Below are 16651 nucleotides of genomic sequence, written 5' to 3'. Positions count from 1 at the left end.
GAGGCCACACCTCGAGTATTGTGTCCAGTTTTGGGCACCTCAATCCAAGAGAGATCTGGAGGTGCTGGAGCGAGTGCAGAGGAGGGCAATGAACCTGGTGAGGGGGCTGGAAAACAAATCGTATGAGGAGCGGCTGAGGGAGTTGGGGCTGGTTAGTGTGAGGAAGAGGAGGCTGAGGGGAGACCTCATCACTCTCTACAACTTCGTGAAAGGACACTGTAGAGAGGTTGGTGCTGGTCTCTTCTCACAGGTAATTAGTGACAGAACGAGAGGGAACGGCTTCAAGCTCCAACAGGGGAGGTTTAGATTGAACATTAGGAAGGAATTTTTCACCCAAAGAGTGGTCGGGCATTGGAACAGGCTGCCCAGGGAGGGGGTGGAGTCCCCATCCCTGGCTGTGTTTAAGGGCCGTTTAGATGCAGTGCTGAGGGACATGGTGTAGGGGAGGACTCTGTAGAGTAGGGGAGATGGTTGGACTCGATGATCCCAAGGATCTCTTCCAACCTAGACCATTCTATGATTCTATGATTTGGCTTCTCCTTCTCTGCCCTCCAAGAGTACCTGTGAGCAAAGCAGAGAAGGGTGAAGCCGTCTGCCTTCCGTTCTGCCAGGCACGCGCCCATCTCCCTGCGAAGCCGTGCCCAGCGGAGAGGAGGAAGGCGCAGGATAGTTTTACTTGAAGGAAGGTGGCAGTGGTGAATCTCTGAGAGAGCTTCATCGTCAAGGGATAAAATGTCCTTCAACTCCATTTCTGACAGCCCATTTCTGCAAGTGAAGTGTGATATACGAAAGGAAATTATTTATCCTCCTCCTTACTGTTTACTGATACGCGTAGCGGGAGGGTGAGTGACTACTCTGGCAGTTCAAAAAGTAGTAGTCACCAAAAATCACAAGCTCACAAGCACACGTGGCAGTCTCAGCTGAGAGCTTAGACACTGGATAAGCCACAGAGATTGATTTCCTTTTCCAAGTAATCCCAGAACATCTCCCTTCAAGACAATATTTGAAGCAGGCTGCCAGGTATGAGAGGAATGTTGTGCTTGCTAAATATACGTATGAACTCATTTACAGGCTCCAAGAACTGAGAGCCTTGACTGGTTTTGGCTGTGTTAAGACAGAGATTCCCTATGAAGAGCAGGAATTATGGGCTGTTCCATTAGAGATACAGCAGCACTCACCGTGAGGAAGCAATGTAGCCGAGCACGTGAGCCACAAGGACTGTGCCATGGGACTTTTCCAGTCTCTCCCACAGATGGTGCATGGCTTCCTGGGCTGTGCTGGCAACCACTAGCTCTGAAGGTGAAGTGTAAGACGCCCATTTTCTGGCCTCGTGGAAGGCCAGCTGGAAGAGCAGGGCTTGCCCACCATTAGGGAAGCTCTGATGGAAATAAGCCCATTGAGCTGGGCTTAGCCGTCGTCTGTCTGACGCTAAGAGTGTCTCTAGCATCTCCTCCCCCTCCTCACTGGTTAAAGGTCCTACTTCAAAGTACGCTTCTGCCTCAGGCACAGCGTGTTGGAGAGCTTTGAGAGTATCAGGCTCTGCTGTGGAGATGGAAATGATGATGTGGACCCTTGGAGGGCAATCTGGAGGGAGCCAGTGGAATCTGTGAGCACCATCACCAGGGTGCAATCTCTCCACAGAGTCCAGGAACACCACCAAGGTGTGTGCGCCACGACGGGAGACCGTGAGGAGGAGTTTACTGAGGAACAAGACCAAATCACTGCAAGCTTGTTTGGTTTGGGTTGGAGGTGGTGGTAAATCAAATGCTAAACAGACTTGGAGGCAAATGTCCCTCAGCAGGCTGTGAATGGCAGAACTGAGCTGGGATGTCCCCAGCAAACGAATCACAACCACACTGTCTTCCCCTAGAACAGCTTGTACCTGCTCAGATAGTTTGCACATCACAGCTGTTTTTCCGCAGCCTGGTGGCCCGTAAAGGATGAGGGTTGTGTGGGTTTTATCATTGTTCTGCCTGATGCAGTGAAAAATGTTATCCAATAAATTCTGTCTCCCACAGAAAAACCGGCAGTTCTTCAGGCACAGAGCTGCGTGGTGGCCCAGCTCCTCCAGCAGTCGCCCTGGCTCCTCACTGCTCTGTCCTCGGTATGGAAGATTCTCTAAAATCTGGTGATTAATGACAGCAATGAACTGCTCACAAAGTTGTTTCAGGTATTTATTCTTCTCCTTGCGCTGAGGGTTCCCGGAGTCTGTCCTGCATGGCAGAGTGTGTACTTGGAGGTGTTGGGGATAACAGCTTGCAATTTTTGCTTTAAGGTTGTTGAGCAGCTGTTTTCCTTCACTGTCTAGATTGTCCTCTTTTTCTAACAGCTCGCTGGTTGTCCCTTGCCCGGTTTGTCTGTTGGACTCTTCAAACTCTCTGAGGAATATGAAAGCCCCTGGGTTGCTCTGCTGGGTGTTGAGGAGACCCTGTTCAATCTCCCATTCAATCGCTATGAAAAAAAAATTTTAAAAAAAGGGAGATGTGAGCATTTGGTTTCAGAAGAGAACACAGGAAAACCTATCCATCAACATTAATGTGAGACCTTATCAATGCCTATAAGTACCTAAAGGGTGGTTTGAAGGAGGAGGGAGCCAGACTCTTTTCAACGGTTGCCAGTGAGAGGACAAGGGGTAACGGGCATAAGCTGGCACATGGGAGTCAATCCTGCTTCAGCAAGGGAGTTGGACTAGATGATCTCTATGGTCCCTTCCAACTCTAAAAATTCAGTGAAATTCAGTGAAATCCCTTGGTTCTTCTGTGTTTCACATGATGCTGGCAGGTCAGCATTCCCCATGTCCTCTGAGCTGGCCACGCTGCTGGATCTGATCAGGGGGATGAGCGGGGGAAAAGGAGAAACATTTCTACCTGCTGTATCACTGTTTGCAAGTCAGCACCACCCTTGCTCCTCAGCATTCAGGATATGGCAGGTACTTACTTTCCTTCCCTGCATCTTCCCTCTTGTCTACAGTCTCGTGTTGTCCTGAAACAAAGGGTTTTCCTTCCTGACAGCTCTGGTTGGATCCCTGCATCTTCCCTGTTGTCTACAGTCTCATGTGGTCCTGAAACAAAGGGTTTTACCTCCTGACAGCTCTGGTTGGAAGGAGGAGGTTACAGCCCTGCCAGAACACACCTGGTTTGTGGTAGCGGTGCCTCTGCTCTGGGCCCATTAGCCCACACCTCTCTGCCTTCAGGGCGGCCACACGCAGCGCCGAGGCCACGCGTCCCTCCAGGTGACACCAGGCCTGCCTTTCAGCTGGCTGCAGCACGTAGCACGTGGGCAAAGCATTCTCATCCCGCCAGTACCACTGTGCCAGGAGCTGGGCAGAGTCCCCGGGCAGCTGCAGAATTAGAGCCTCAAATTCCTTCTCTGCAATGAGCCGAGGCACGGGCTGGTGGCCGCAGCGGTCCCCCAGGAGTCCCTGAAACAGGCAGAAAAAGGTCTGGTGTTCAGGCGCTGCTTCTGTGGTGACAGCTGGGATGTGGCCTGGCTGCTTGCCTCGGGATTGCCAGGGAGGGCTGCTCCCAAAACCTGCTGGTAGCCACGGCGCCCTGGTGGCTTCCATGTCAGATGGGGACAGCCGGGCAGAGTCCCAGCCTGCCCCGTGGTCGGGGAGAAGCAGCTTTACAGCAGCTGTTCCTCAGGGGTGAGGAGGGTGATGGGGGGGAGGCAGAGGAAGCACAGAGCAGAATTGGTTTGGGGTCTTTCACCAACGGTGCTGTAGGATTGGCTTTGGGGTCAAAAATAAAGGGCACAGGACTGAGACTGGGGACTTGTTAGTAGGACTGAAGGCTGGGCTGGGGAAGAGGGGGATCCTGAAAGGGGTCAGTGCCCAGTATCCAGCCTGGAAACAGCCAGAATGAGCTTGGAGCACAAACCCACATTGATCAGGGCCCTTCTGGGGTGTGTAAAGCAAAGAGGGAGTTGTCAAACCTTGGTGGCTGGCTCTGCTGAGATTCCTAGGTACTTGCTGAGAACCAGTCTGGGGAAGACACTGCCCGAGTGCCTCCTGGTGCCATTTGCATATGCAAATGATGCTGATAGCAGAGGTGTGAGCTGCAGGGAGCTCCTGGGAGCAGGAACGCTGTGATGAGGCTCTCATGGTCTCTGCTTCTCCATTGCTGCCTCTGGGGGAAGTGTCTCGGGGGAAATCAGGCACAATTTACACAAATACCTAATTGCTTATTTATTTACTCGTGGCTTCAAATGTGCCCCCTGGGACTGTATATTTATTCTCTTTGTTCAGCAAAACTTTCTCCCTTTCTAAAACCAAAACAGCCTGAGAAAGACACCTGGCACTTCTGCAGGTGTCTCAGCCTCCTCTCCCCTTAAAGTTCTGGGTGTGGGGTTCTCTTTGGGGCTGTGACCAAAGCTCTCCAAGGAAGCCAAGGTTGGCTGCTGCCACGGGAGCTTTCAGTGGTCAGAAGGAGTGATGGGAGAGGGTTGAGTAGGGCAGAGTGTGGAACAGGTATCACCTTGCAGCGTGACACCCTGCCACAGGGACCGGGTCCACACCACGGCGCTGGCACTTACGATGAAGGTGGGACCAGCTGACAGCTTCTGACAGGCTTCGATTTCCTCCAGAGAGAGTTGTGTGTTTCTGGGGTCAGAGTCTACAAGCTCAGAAACGCCCCATCTCAAGTCAATTACCTGCACAGAAATATATTTTTTTAATATTCTTAGACTAGTCAGTACTGTCATTAAAACAGTGAAAGGGGAAAATGAAGTCATTCTGTCAACGTTTAATTTTTAAATCTGTCTGGACATTAGTTGTATGCAACTTTAATTACTGGAACTCTGCAAGAGACACTGAGATATTCCAAATCACTCGGTAGAGATCTCTTCTGTGAAAGACTTAGGGATTTGGACCATGGATGACCAAGTAAACAACTTACTTACTCAGGGCAAGGAACCTTAGGACTGTAGGTTATTTGCTGCAACATTTCAAGCCTATTGTCTATCATAGAAGATAAGGATCCCCTGCATTTCAACATGCTAAAAGTTGTGTGCTAATTAGTATAATTAGGACTAGTTCAACTACCCCTGTAGTATCCCAGTGGAATTTACACATGTAACTTTTTTCCATTTGAATATAGAAACACAGGGATCATGTAAACCCTCGTGTCCAGGTGCTTGAAGATGGTTGGCCACCTAAATCTTCATGGAAATCCATATGACTCAAGCACAGAATTATACTTAATACAAAAGCTCCAGGAAGTCGATACAGCAGTATTTGACTTCTGAGAGGCTCCTAAGGAGATGGAAAACCTCTGAGCTTTTGGGGCTTTTTCCTCTGTCACACATATTTTGGTGGAGACCAGGATGGGATAGAGAGAAGTTATTTACCTCAAGCATGAGGCCGTGCTTCTGACAGAAGGCCTGCACCTCTGGGTACGCTTTCTCCAGGAGGGTCTCTCTCTCCTTAGCCATGTCTGCAGGGGAGGAATCGTGCAAGGCACCAGAAGTTAGGGCTTTAGAGCCAGGTTGTCTCTTTGTCACTGTCACCTCTTTGTCACAGAGGATGCAGTGGGTGTTGCTATCATCTGATCTATGCCCAGTTTCATATCGATGGTGTTGTGGTTACGTCTTGTAAAACTGTGGTTTCCAGATGTCTGCAAGGCTTGTGCCCGTTACCAGTGTGAGTGCATTTTCAGGGCTACGTACTGGCTTCTCACACCGGGGTTTTATTTGCTAATATGGAAACTCTGGATCTGGAAATTTTGGGTTGCATAGTTACGGAATACAATACAGCAGCATTGATCAAGAAAAAATGTATTTCTTAACATCTTGCTGCGGCAAATCCTCCATCCTGTTTTGAGACCACTCAGCCACAGTGTTGGCCATCTCAGGGTGATAAACAGCTCCTATAAAAGGCAATTCTACCCACGGGGAATCCTTCATCCAGAGTCAAGTCTGGTAAATTTTTAAGCTGCTTCCCCTGCTGTGCTTTTTACAAGAGCTTACCACTTTCTAGAAAAATCTTTGTGGCACCTGTGAAGTGACATAGTTGCTAAATGAAATCAGCCAACAAACCAAGTAGATTTAAGATAAATTAGGAAGACAAACCAAGCAGGAGAAGAGGCATCACAGACATGTGCACCAACAGAAGCATGAGTGCTAGCTCCCAGCCCCCACACACACCCCCTCCCCTCCACTGCTCTTATTTTCATGGATAATTTTCACACAGGCAAAATTAAAAGATATGGAGAATATAAAGGATGTTTTTCTCCTTACATATGTTCTATCATATGAGATTATAATTTCTTCAGAATCGGAGTATTCTCTCCCCCAAATTATGCAAAGATTCATGGCACATAATCATGTGATAAAGTAATACAAGAGGGAAGGCTAAAATTAGGCGGGGGAATGGCTGTATCTGCAGCTTTCCTTGGGACTGTTCTAAGTGAAAAGTGATCGCTAATGAAGTCTGGGCCAGTGTCAGATGAGGAAAGGGCTCCCTTGGGTCAGGAATTATCATGTCTGCTCTGCTGTCCAACGGGGAGCAATCGCTCACAGCGAAATACCCCTGGAATAATTCATTAGCTCTCACTGAGGCTGTGGTAGTTACAGGAAATCCTTGTGTCCCTTTACTCTCCAGCCTGCAGGAATTCTAAATCTTACAGTGAGAGTGGGTTTTGACTTATAACCCCCTCTCTTGGTGAAAATCCAATCCCACGTCACATCCTTCATCCCCAAACTGTTCTTGGAAATACATGAGGGCTACCGGCACTCGGACAGGTGGTGTGGGTGAGATCTTAACAGCAGCTGTGCCCTTCTACGCCCACTAATTTCAGATTCTCTGCAGTTCTTACACGTTCCTTCCAGAAACCTCAACGGTGACCGTTTCTGTAAATGCTGACCCATCTGCTCGGGCTGGGAACACCTCGCTCTCCAAACAGCACATCATGGCTGTGCCTCCCACTGCAGGAGATGCTGCAGTATCAGCCTTTCTTTGGAAGGCATTTTTTGAGGAACTGAGAGCCTGTCTAAGCCTATAGGGTTTTTTATTTTAAAATGGAGGCAGAGGGAATGATTTTCAGCAGAAGGGGAAACTTGAGTTTTGTGATTCCTGAAAATCTGAGTCACCGCCGCCCACTGCCAGTTCCCTCTTCAGGAGCTCAGTCTGGCAACCGTGTCCCGGTAGGCAGAGGAAGTGGGAAATAACTTGGATATTCTCCAAGAAGAGAAGTTCTGCACAAATATTTCTTGCTGTTACCGGGGCGGATGGGAATCAAATGTGTTTTTGCCCTGGGGTTTGGAGCAAAGCCTGCAGAGTTTGCTGCCCTGCGTGCGGACGGGCGTTTGCGCTGCACCGAGCCCGGGGTGAATTTGGCTTCACCACAAACACCATTCATTAGTTCCTGAACTAATGTGGAATTCTGCCATCTCCCACACCTTCTAAGTGCAAATTGGGTGTGACAGAAGAAAGCCTTATATAAAATGCAGCAGATTACAGGCACCTTTGCTTTCAAACGAAGCTGCCAGCTCACGGCTTCTCTGCTGAGCACAGCAGTCTCAGCACGGTGCAGGCTCTAGCAGTGAGAGTGCCTGATGCGTTCAGCAGCTTCAGGACTTTTCAGCTTATTTACCTGCAAAAACTGAGCTGATGAAGATTTGGACCAGGCTGGAGGGCTGGAAAGGGAGAGGAACCATCTTCCCACAGAGGAGATCCCGACGTGTGTCTGGACTGAAGCTCATGCTGTTCTCGGGGCTCCCCGGGCTCTCCCCCTCGTTAGAGAGGGGGTGACTAACGGCAACGACACCGGTCAGCGGTACCTCTCTCCAGAAAGCTGGCTGGTTCCTTCTTTTAAGGAAAACCTGGGAAAATTTCAGCCACTTAGGGAGACAGTTGGTTGACTGTCTGCACTGAGATGCAGTGAAACTCCAGCGCATCCCGGAGCCATCCGTCTGTGTTTGAAGAGGAGGGATATCTCTATAGCAACCGGTGTTTGTCACTTGGGCAGGATCCCTGGGGTCTCTTTCTAAGCACTAAATGTGCTCCCTGTCAGGTGCTGTACACCTGAGCTCCCTTTGTTCACCATCCTCCACTGTTTTAGAGATAATTGTCTCATATTTTAGCATCACCCAAGCCTGTCAGTCCCAGTATCCTTTATGGTTCAGACTCTCAGCCGTTAAAAGGAGGTTTCTTACCACCAAGGGAGGATGCCTGTGCCCTGTCACTATTTGCCTTTTGTCAAGCTGTGCAAGAGTCAATTTACTGAAAGGTGTTTAAACTGTGCACAATAAACACTCACTTCTTTAGGGCTGTGTTTGGACTGGGGTACCAGCCCCCAAATAGCAGCACATGGGAAAAGGTAGAAAAGAAAATGGAGTCATTTACAAGCTCAGAGGCAGGAAACTGCTGCTGTCGACAAAGAACAAGTGGAAAAAGAACATCTTTGTCCAAATTCTCTTGGAACACACGGGGAGAGGAGGCAACTGGTGCAACCATCTCGGCAGAGGCCCTAAAATAGTACATGTCTCCACCTCACATCCACAGAACGTGCTTTTCAGTGTCTGTCTTCCACACTGGTCTCATTTCCAGCATTCCCAGCAGGTTGTTATTTCACTTTGTTTCAATACGTGTGGCTGGATTTGCTCCGTGTGGCTTTTCCCCTAAGAAATGCTGCTTTCTCCACGTGCTGTGGAAGCAGAGCTGGTGCTGTACCAGCCAAGCAGATTCACTCACTCGGAACCACTCTCTGCTTCCTCATTTTCTCACAGGAGACCAGAATCTATTATTTCTGTGGGTTTTTTTTGCCTTTTTCAGGAAACTGAACTGAGCATGTCAGAGAAAACCAGTATCAGCCAGAGCAGCTGCTGCGGTTTTTCTGTTTCTCTCATGAAATGAGATTTAAGAGGCTGGTGTCTGTCCTTGGCTTGTGCTCCCTGTGTATCCCTCTGGCATACAGGAGAATAATTAAAGAAAAATTAGTAATCTGTATTTATGGATTCCTTTTGCAGACGATACTTGATTAATCTCCACAGTCATCTAGCCAAGTAAGAGGAGATTAACCGACATCCTAATCTGTCATAAATCAAACGGGCAGGGAGACGAAGCATCTTCCCTTAAGAGACAAACATTAGGGTTTAACCTATATTAGTCTCAATCTAATTTAAGCCAACTTTAGGACTCTAAAGTCAGGGATTTTTGGACTGTTCTTCAAGGCACTGCAGTCTGTGATGTGCTAGAAGCATCTCACGCTGCGTATACCTATTGATTGCACCAATTCCTGTCAGTAACACATCAAAGAAAATCAGCAGGCAGTTGGTTGCAGCAGGACCAGAAGTCCCCAAAGGAGCAGATCTTTTTTTGGAAAGTCAAAATCTGCTGCCTCAATTGAGCAGCATCAGGGGCTGGGGTAATTGGGAAAGCAGCACTTGCTTTCAGCAGGAGCACAGGGTGTTTGTTACGGTTTCCGGGGAGCTTTCTGTAATTTGCAGATCAAAACCAAACAAAATCAGCCAACCAAATCTTTTCCAGTGAGATCTTGGATTTCCTCAGGCTATAAAAATGTTCAAGCCTCTAAACATCTCAGACCTGTTTTCCTGCATTCCACATCTATAGCCTACCTGTGCCCTAAAGCTAAGAGAAAATCACTGTCTCACACCGATTCTTCCTAAAATGTTACATATACAAGCTCTCTAAAAAATTTCCTCCCCAGATTCTCTTCTGGGACATACAGGAAACAGATAGGAGTCGCGATAGAAAATACTATAAATGGTTCTTTTTCTGGGGATAATGGGTGAAAGATGCAAATGCATGTGTAAAAGAGAGCCCAGACTCAAAGATGGGCCTGATTGTTGATCTGAGCACCATTGGCACCTCCTTTTTGTCAGAAATGTCACTGCAGAGCTGAAGTGAGTAGCAACTGTGAGTCAGGATGGCAATGTGAGCTCTGGCATGACATGGAGCTTGTTTCCTCACCAGCTCTGGCATGACATGGAGCTTGTTTCCTCGCCGTCTGTCTGTCTGTTCCCTGAGCCCTCGTTTCCTCCCCCCCAGCTCACTCCCAGGCTGCCACCTCTACAGCCCACGTGGGAGCAGGATTAAATTCTTCGCTGGGAGGTAATTTTGTTGGTGTTCACCAAGCAAAGGACCGCACTAATGAAATCCAAACCCCTTGAATTGGCCTTTTCTTGCAGTGGACGGGCACACGGGACAAACCGGATCTCCTCGGGGCCAACAGAGCATCCTAAAGAGGCAGATATCCAAATCAGATATCCAAATTTCTCCAAATTTGGCTATTTGTCCAAATACCAGCCCTTTGTGCCCAGTGAGTGTCTCAGCTTTGGTATCGACCCCGTATTTTCCCCATTGCTTAGTAGTGCCCTTCCTTCTTACTAGAGGAAGAAGCTCAAACTATCTTTGTGAGCTTTCTAGAAAATCTTTTATAGATGTATGTTCTGATTTCTCATTATTTTGGCAAAGAAGCTAAAAGTATCTTGAGAGAGAACTCCCTGCTGCAGCAGAAAGCTGGCTGTACCAGCCTTACCTCCCTATAATCCTCCCTCTCCTCTTACAGCCACCAGGCATGTCCTTTAAAGACCAGCACAAGAACTGGAAAGCAGAGGATTATAGCTGGGGGTCCAAATAAAGCACGGATCTGGTGCTTTACACCTTTTTACACCACATGAAATGGGCTGCGGGAGGAAGCGGGGGCTGGCAGCTAATTACCTGGCAGGCTTTGAAAGGAACAACTCAGGAGATGCCAAGGGAACATCCATCTTTATCCTCTGGGTCTTTCCGCTTCGTTGGACTATAGAATTTGGTTGAAATGTGGAAGGATGTGTACACACTGAGGAAAACAAGAGAACAGGGGCTGCTCTGCCGTGGGGCTCTGGTGGGTTGATTGACTTTGCCCCATCTCACATAAGCTTTTCCCTATAGAAATTCTTCCCTTTGGCCTCCTTTTTATTTCACTTCATTCACTGTGAAGAATTATTAATGCTTTCTGTAAAATTATCCTCTGGGGTCTTTTTTTTTTTTTGTCTACAAACACATTAAGGGCTGGAGAGCTTTCCCTGTCTGTGAAGCTGATCTTTTGAGGATGAAAAGGCTGGACGGGCTGGGTTTGGCTCGCTCTGGGTAAGAGAAAAGGGAAACCTGTCAATCAATCACCGAGAAACGCTGAGAGCAGCAACTGAAACACTTTGCTTTTTCCATCAGGCAACCAGGGCCTCTTTGAGGATTAAATCTAGTGCTAAATTTAGCCCCATGTCGCTGGAGTTAGTATCAGGAGTTAGCAGATCAGGACATCTTCGGAGGGAATGACGTCTGTCCCGGGGAAGTCTAAGCCCCGACCTGCTCCTCTCCCACCCTCCATTTGGGGAGTTTACAAAGCACTTGAAATATGGACTCTCATCAGCCTCCTCATTTGTTGTTCTGTCCAGGTCCTGAGCAAAATTTGTTCATAACAGATGAAAGGGATGTCACAGAGGTTTGCACTGAGCCTTTTTTCCACTGGTTGGGTCATACAGAGCCTTGAAATCCCACATTCCAACCCAATTTATATTCTCAACTGCTCTGATAAATTTAAGAGTATTAAGAGTTTTAAGAGAGTTACATCTCGGGGGAGAGAAGTGAAACCCTTCAGAAAATAAACAGCCCTTTGCAGGTCTTCACTTAGTGAGCCAGGTAGATTTCAGTTTTAAATAGAAATACTGAAACTCCATATAAATATGCTGGAATTGGGGGGGGAAGTTGTATGCATGTGTGTGTATTTACCTGTCCCAGGTGAATGTCCTCCTCCTCCTCCTTATAGTGACAAAAGGAAAGCCAGAATCAACTGGTATAAACACCAAAGGAAGTTAATTCCCTTATTTTCCTCCCTGAAATCTCAGAAAGTCTGCTTGGATGACAACACTGCAAATACAACACAAGCAACGGACCTTTTATGGGGTTATTTCCATTTATAAGAGGCTCAGGCAGACTTGTAGGACATACCAAAGTCTCATCCCTCTTCAGGTAGAATCATTTTGTCATTGGGTCAAGGAGACTTTAAGTAGATCAAGGAGCGTGTGGCTTCTGAGACTGGGGAGAGTAAAAGAACCACACATTTCCTCGAGTGCCAGCAGACAGTCAAGAGTCACTTCACAATTTTTATTTGTTGACGGCTTTTATAAAACAAAATTCCCCTTGAATCAGACATCTCATAAAACATTTATAGTCTTGTGCATGCTTGTGTGATACATCAGGTTTCAGTAGACCAGTATCTGCAAAACCAGCCCGTTGAGCTGTCAGGCAGAACTGCTGTGTTCTACTGAAGAGGGGGGGAAACTCACAAAATTAAGGCACTGTCAAAACCCCAAACCCACAAATCATTTGACCTTTCGTACTGGCTTTCATCCCCTTGTAGAAAAGAATATTTTGTTATTATTATTTTTAATTAACCATCAATTTCAGTTTGGAACGGGGAAGCACAAAAAAAAATAAAGATGCTTTTCTTAAATCCTCCTGTTTCTGTTCTCGGTTGCAAGATGGCAACGGCAAACCTCGCTGCTGGGGGTGGCAACATGCTCCTGACTGGGATGCCCAGTGCCATGTCCCAACATGTGCCACTTCCATGGCAGCAATCCCAGCCCTTGGTGGTTAAAAAGCCCTCAGCACAAGTTCTGGTGCTTAAGTTGACACTTTTAAAGGACAAAATCAGTTCTAAGAACAGCTTAAAACTAGTCTAAAAGGCAGGATTCACTAAGCAGAACGTGAACGAACTGACAAGACTCCTCCCTGAGGCAGGCAAGGCATTTCGTGTCCTTCACTCACTGGGCACAAGCTGCTCTCACAGAGCACTAGTTTGGCCAAAAAGGACCTACAAAGGATAATTGCTATCTTCAGCTGGTGTGTGTTTATCAGTCCTTGAAAGCAGCTGTAATCAGCTGGTGTGAAATCCGCTTCTTCGGCCTTTCTGTCTTAATTTGGGAATATCAGAAATGTTCCTTCCTGCATCCAGTGAGTGCTGGGGGTGTCCTTCAGCACGTGAAAATCACTGCTCCAAGCACACACCAGCCAGGGGCTTAGGACTGTATTTAGAAGTATCCCATTCTCCATAGAAAGATGCAACATTTTAAGAAAGCCAGTTTCAGGCCCATTAATGAAGTGCCCTGGCAGTTACAAATAAATAGTAATAAATACTTATTTACACTCACACACCCTTCCTGTCTCCCACAGGATTACAAACAAAGCAGAACTGTGCTTCTCCCCTGGTGAAACATGACCAGGTTTGAGGTGGGACACACTATTATAAACAACGTGCAGCAACAAGTTTAGAATAAGAACAGTACAAATACTTTGCACTGGGAGCGTTTCACAGCTTCAGAGCTCTTGCAAACACAGACATCGTTAAGAAAGTGAGGATGTTCTGGCCATTAAGAATCAGAGGGAACTTAAGTGAGAGAAACGGAGTTTGGCCAGGACACCAGGGTCGATGTCCTTATTGCATATAAAATGTCACATTAATTGGAGATATGGCAGATATGGGAGCTAGGAGAAATTACATCAGCCTCATATGAGACCATTTAATTTCCTTGAGTATAAAATCCAATTTCCACATTGTATCTAACCACTGTGGTGTTTTGGTAGCCATCAAAAAGGTCAATGAAAACTCAAAGGAACTTAGGAGTCACAGGAGCACAAACCATTACCTCGATTCATAAATAAACACAGGGAGGGATTATACATCAACTCAAAATGCTGCATCATAATTGCTGACAGCTTAGGAACTGGCACCCGCTTGGCATCCTGGCACAAATCTGCAAATCCCTGAAAATATGATCAGAATAGAGAGACAGAGACCAAGCAGCAGCACAGAGAGCACAAATGAAATTCAGGGACCCGTTGGGCAGTGTCCTGGCTTCCACCTCTCCTCTGGAGTCTGAGAGAAGGACTGGAGGATAAAGGAGGTCACAGGTGGCTTTTGAGACTCAGCTCTGGAAGAATCTTCTTGGCCTATTTACTGTGTGGTTGCTTTTTTATTCAGCTTTTTTTGCTTTCCGTTTCCTTGTGCCTTCATTTAGCTCCTCTTTTGACTTTGCAGGAGGAGGTGGAGGGTGGGAAACCTCATGGGAGGCCCCGTGCTGATCATGGTGGTGGCTACTGTGTCCACTGGAAACCGAGCCAAAGAAAACTGGGCAGATGCAGTTTTCCACTGGAGCAAAAGGTGAGGCATGAGAGTGAGTTGCTGTCATGAAAACCTGCCAGGAAACAGTGAATACTTCAAGTTAGAGATCACATATGCCAGCTATGAAATACTAACTAGTGAGGGGCATTCCACTTGCCCCAGATAAATGTCCCTATTGGTACATCACTCAAAACTGTATCACAAGGACCTTGTACTGCTCAGGTGATGGAGAATTTAGCCTATAATTTCCTGAGCAGATCTTCCCAGTCCCCTCAGGAGTGGCTCAGGAAGGTAGACCCCCGGCAGTTTAAGTCTGTAGCAAACCTGTTGTGAACTTACCTTGCAAACTATCATGAACATGGTGAAAAAGAAGATGAGGTTGGCTTCGGAGATAGGGAGCCAATGAGTTTGTTGCAGAGTGAAGAGGATTGTGCCGTACAGACTAGCCTTTGTAGGGCTAGAAGAGAAAGAAAAAAGTTTTCCTGAAGGTTTGCACCCAGTCCCGAAATTTTTGGTCTGACAGAGAATTTACAGGCTACCTACTTACAAGGACATACGAAGAACTTCGTTTGTTTCTGGCTTCCAGACCCCACGCAGCAGTTGCTCAAAGTTAGACAACAAGGCAACACCAGAACCTGTGAAACAGTAAAAGTGAGCAGCCAGAATTGCCACACCAGAGGAGAGCTCTGCTGCCTTTTCTACGTCCCCAAGGGATAAGGATAACTTAAGGGGAACAAAAGTTTCATGCCATTCTTCCCAAATTTAAAAGAAGTTAGACTAAAACAACAGAGCACTTTCTAGACCCTGTAAAGTGTTTCCTGATGAAGGGAAAGGGCATTTGTCTCTGTTCCATTTCCTGATGCTCAAATGCTTGCTCCAAACAAAAGCTAAAGGCAAACTGACCAGGCTGTTTCAGTTCCAGTAGAAACCCCCTGAAAAGATAGACCAGAGACAATAGAACACAGGAGAAAGAATAAAGAATTCCTGAATTCCAACCCCATATTTGATAGTGACTCCAGTTCATGCCTCTTTAAAGTCAGATGATGACTCAACTGACAACCATTCTGCGAGTAGGAATAAATACCTGTGTTCTAGGGAACTGAGTGCCTGAAGCCACCTGGGCCACATCCTCCCTCCAGCCTGCTCAGCACCGAGCCATGTGGCCACCTTAAACCTCATTCACAGATTCTCCTGTCCCTCCTTGGGGGGCTGGGCACCTCCTGGCTGCATTAAGAGTATCTGGTGTCTCACCTTTGACCCAGCCAGTAGCCATCATGATGAACCACCCGTGGTGGTAACGGTGATGAGCATGGTGGACCCCAGCTGCAATTTTGCGAACTCTGACCACCTCCTTCATTGCCACAAAGATGAGCTTCATGGGCAGAAAGCTAACACACTTGTAGAAGAGGTTCATGGGACAGAAGAATATCAAATACCTGGAACAAAACCATGAAAAGTTTAAGGACCCATTTGTTTGTCCTGATCTGGGACGCATAGAGAGGATTAAGAGTGCTGTGGTGTCACCCTGAATTATGTCAGAAGAAGGAAACGCCGGTTCTGTCGTGCCAAAGCATATACAACCCTTATGCACTGAGGAAATTAAACTTGGAGTAGCTGTGGTTAATTTGTGCACGTTTCACTAACATGATGAAGAAAGTGCCCCCAAAGGTGCCCCTCTGCTGCTCTCAGCGGTATCAGTCGGTGCAAGCTGCTCCGGCGGTTTGGCTGCAATTCAGCCACGGGGGCTATGAATAGAAATGCCCAGTGACAGGACTGGCCCACACAATCAAAGCACTGGACAACTGCTCCAAGAAACCCCAGCCTAGATCTAGGAATGCAAAAGGCTCAGAGACTACCTCACCCCACCTCTTCTTTCCCCAGATAATCTGAGCAAGGTGCCTCGCGCTTAATAAATCGGGTGAAGTGCAAAAAGACTCACCAGACCGCGGTGGCCAGGATGACACTGGAGTTATTGCTGAAGTAATCAATAGGTGATTCTCCAAGTAAGAGATCAGCAAGTATGTAACTTCCGAAGCAGTGGAGCATAGCACAGAGCCAGGAGGCAAAAGGGCTCTTACGAGACATCTCCACGGCTCCTGTGAAGCAAATTCGACATGAGAAGGCGGATTCAGCAAATAAACTGAAACTTCAAGACCCTCCAAGAAAGAGGCTGGTGGTGCATGTTCTCCATCAAAACACGTCAAAGAAAAGTGCTTGTAAAACAAAACTTAAAAATGTATATTCTGTGGAGCCTGAACAAGTACCAGATACTGTCAAGAAGTGCTATGTATGCTCGGAGCTTGCAGCCCCCCCGTAAGGTTTCATATAAACCATGTCATTAGAAGTTTAAGAATTGGCTAAGAGTTTCTCTCCTGTATTTGCTGCTACTCACTGCAATCAGAAAGAACATTTTTTCCCTTTGAAATCAGTGTCTTTTTACAGTCTAAAAATAAAATGCATACTAGTACCATTCTCTCCATTGCTTCAACCTAGGTGCCCTCTAGAATTCATGAACAATCTGTTCAGCTCTT

The 16651-nt window shown here is 47.1% G+C and overlaps 2 protein-coding genes across 3 annotated transcripts in view; both read right to left on the bottom strand.

Annotated features, from left to right (window-relative positions):
* The window catches only part of NWD1 (NACHT and WD repeat domain containing 1), a 16414-nt gene extending 8495 nt beyond the window's left edge, over positions 1 to 7919 (bottom strand). Inside the window, exons 1-6 of the mRNA XM_014952798.1 lie at positions 7590 to 7919; positions 5347 to 5432; positions 4417 to 4650; positions 3133 to 3421; positions 1179 to 2451; positions 562 to 765 (exon numbers count right to left, since the gene is read on the bottom strand). Of these exons, the coding sequence (XP_014808284.1) occupies positions 562 to 765; positions 1179 to 2451; positions 3133 to 3421; positions 4417 to 4650; positions 5347 to 5432; positions 7590 to 7893 (2390 nt within the window). The 5' untranslated portion in view covers positions 7894 to 7919. The remainder of the gene's footprint in view (positions 1 to 561; positions 766 to 1178; positions 2452 to 3132; positions 3422 to 4416; positions 4651 to 5346; positions 5433 to 7589) is intronic.
* A 4145-nt stretch (positions 7920 to 12064) lies between these two features.
* Positions 12065 to 16650, bottom strand: LOC106894265 (trimeric intracellular cation channel type A). Of its 2 annotated transcripts, XM_014952848.1 has the most exons (6): positions 16589 to 16650; positions 16060 to 16216; positions 15372 to 15556; positions 14668 to 14755; positions 14460 to 14577; positions 12065 to 14193 (listed from the first exon to the last, which is right to left on the bottom strand). In XM_014952848.1, exons 2-6 carry the CDS (start codon positions 16203 to 16205, stop codon positions 13972 to 13974), a joined length of 759 nt encoding a protein of 252 aa, XP_014808334.1. In that variant the 5' UTR covers positions 16206 to 16216; positions 16589 to 16650; the 3' UTR covers positions 12065 to 13971. The 2 variants fall into 2 exon arrangements, with proteins under 2 accessions (XP_014808334.1, XP_014808333.1); XM_014952847.1 differs by having other exon boundaries at positions 16060 to 16642.
* Position 16651: the final 1 nt, after the last annotated feature.

This window comes from Calidris pugnax, unplaced genomic scaffold, assembly GCF_001431845.1.
Source record: "Calidris pugnax isolate Ruff unplaced genomic scaffold, ASM143184v1 scaffold199, whole genome shotgun sequence".
In the NCBI taxonomy this organism is placed as follows: Eukaryota; Metazoa; Chordata; class Aves; order Charadriiformes; family Scolopacidae; genus Calidris; species Calidris pugnax.
The sequence above is the reverse complement of the archived record's forward strand: the minus strand, read 5'-3'. Positions and strand labels throughout refer to the sequence as shown.

Bases quoted from the DNA above. Each gene is read 5' to 3' on its own strand.
- LOC106894265 (XM_014952848.1), bottom strand. From the start codon at position 16,205: ATGTCTCGTAAGAGCCCTTTTGCCTCCTGGCTCTGTGCTATGCTCCAC. The intron at 14,756-15,371 runs GTGAGACACCAG...ACTGTTTCACAG, and splicing joins GGCTACTGGCTGGGTCAAAG to GTTCTGGTGTTGCCTTGTTG. The intron at 14,578-14,667 runs GTAAGTAGGTAG...TTTCTCTTCTAG, and splicing joins GAAGTTCTTCGTATGTCCTT to CCCTACAAAGGCTAGTCTGT.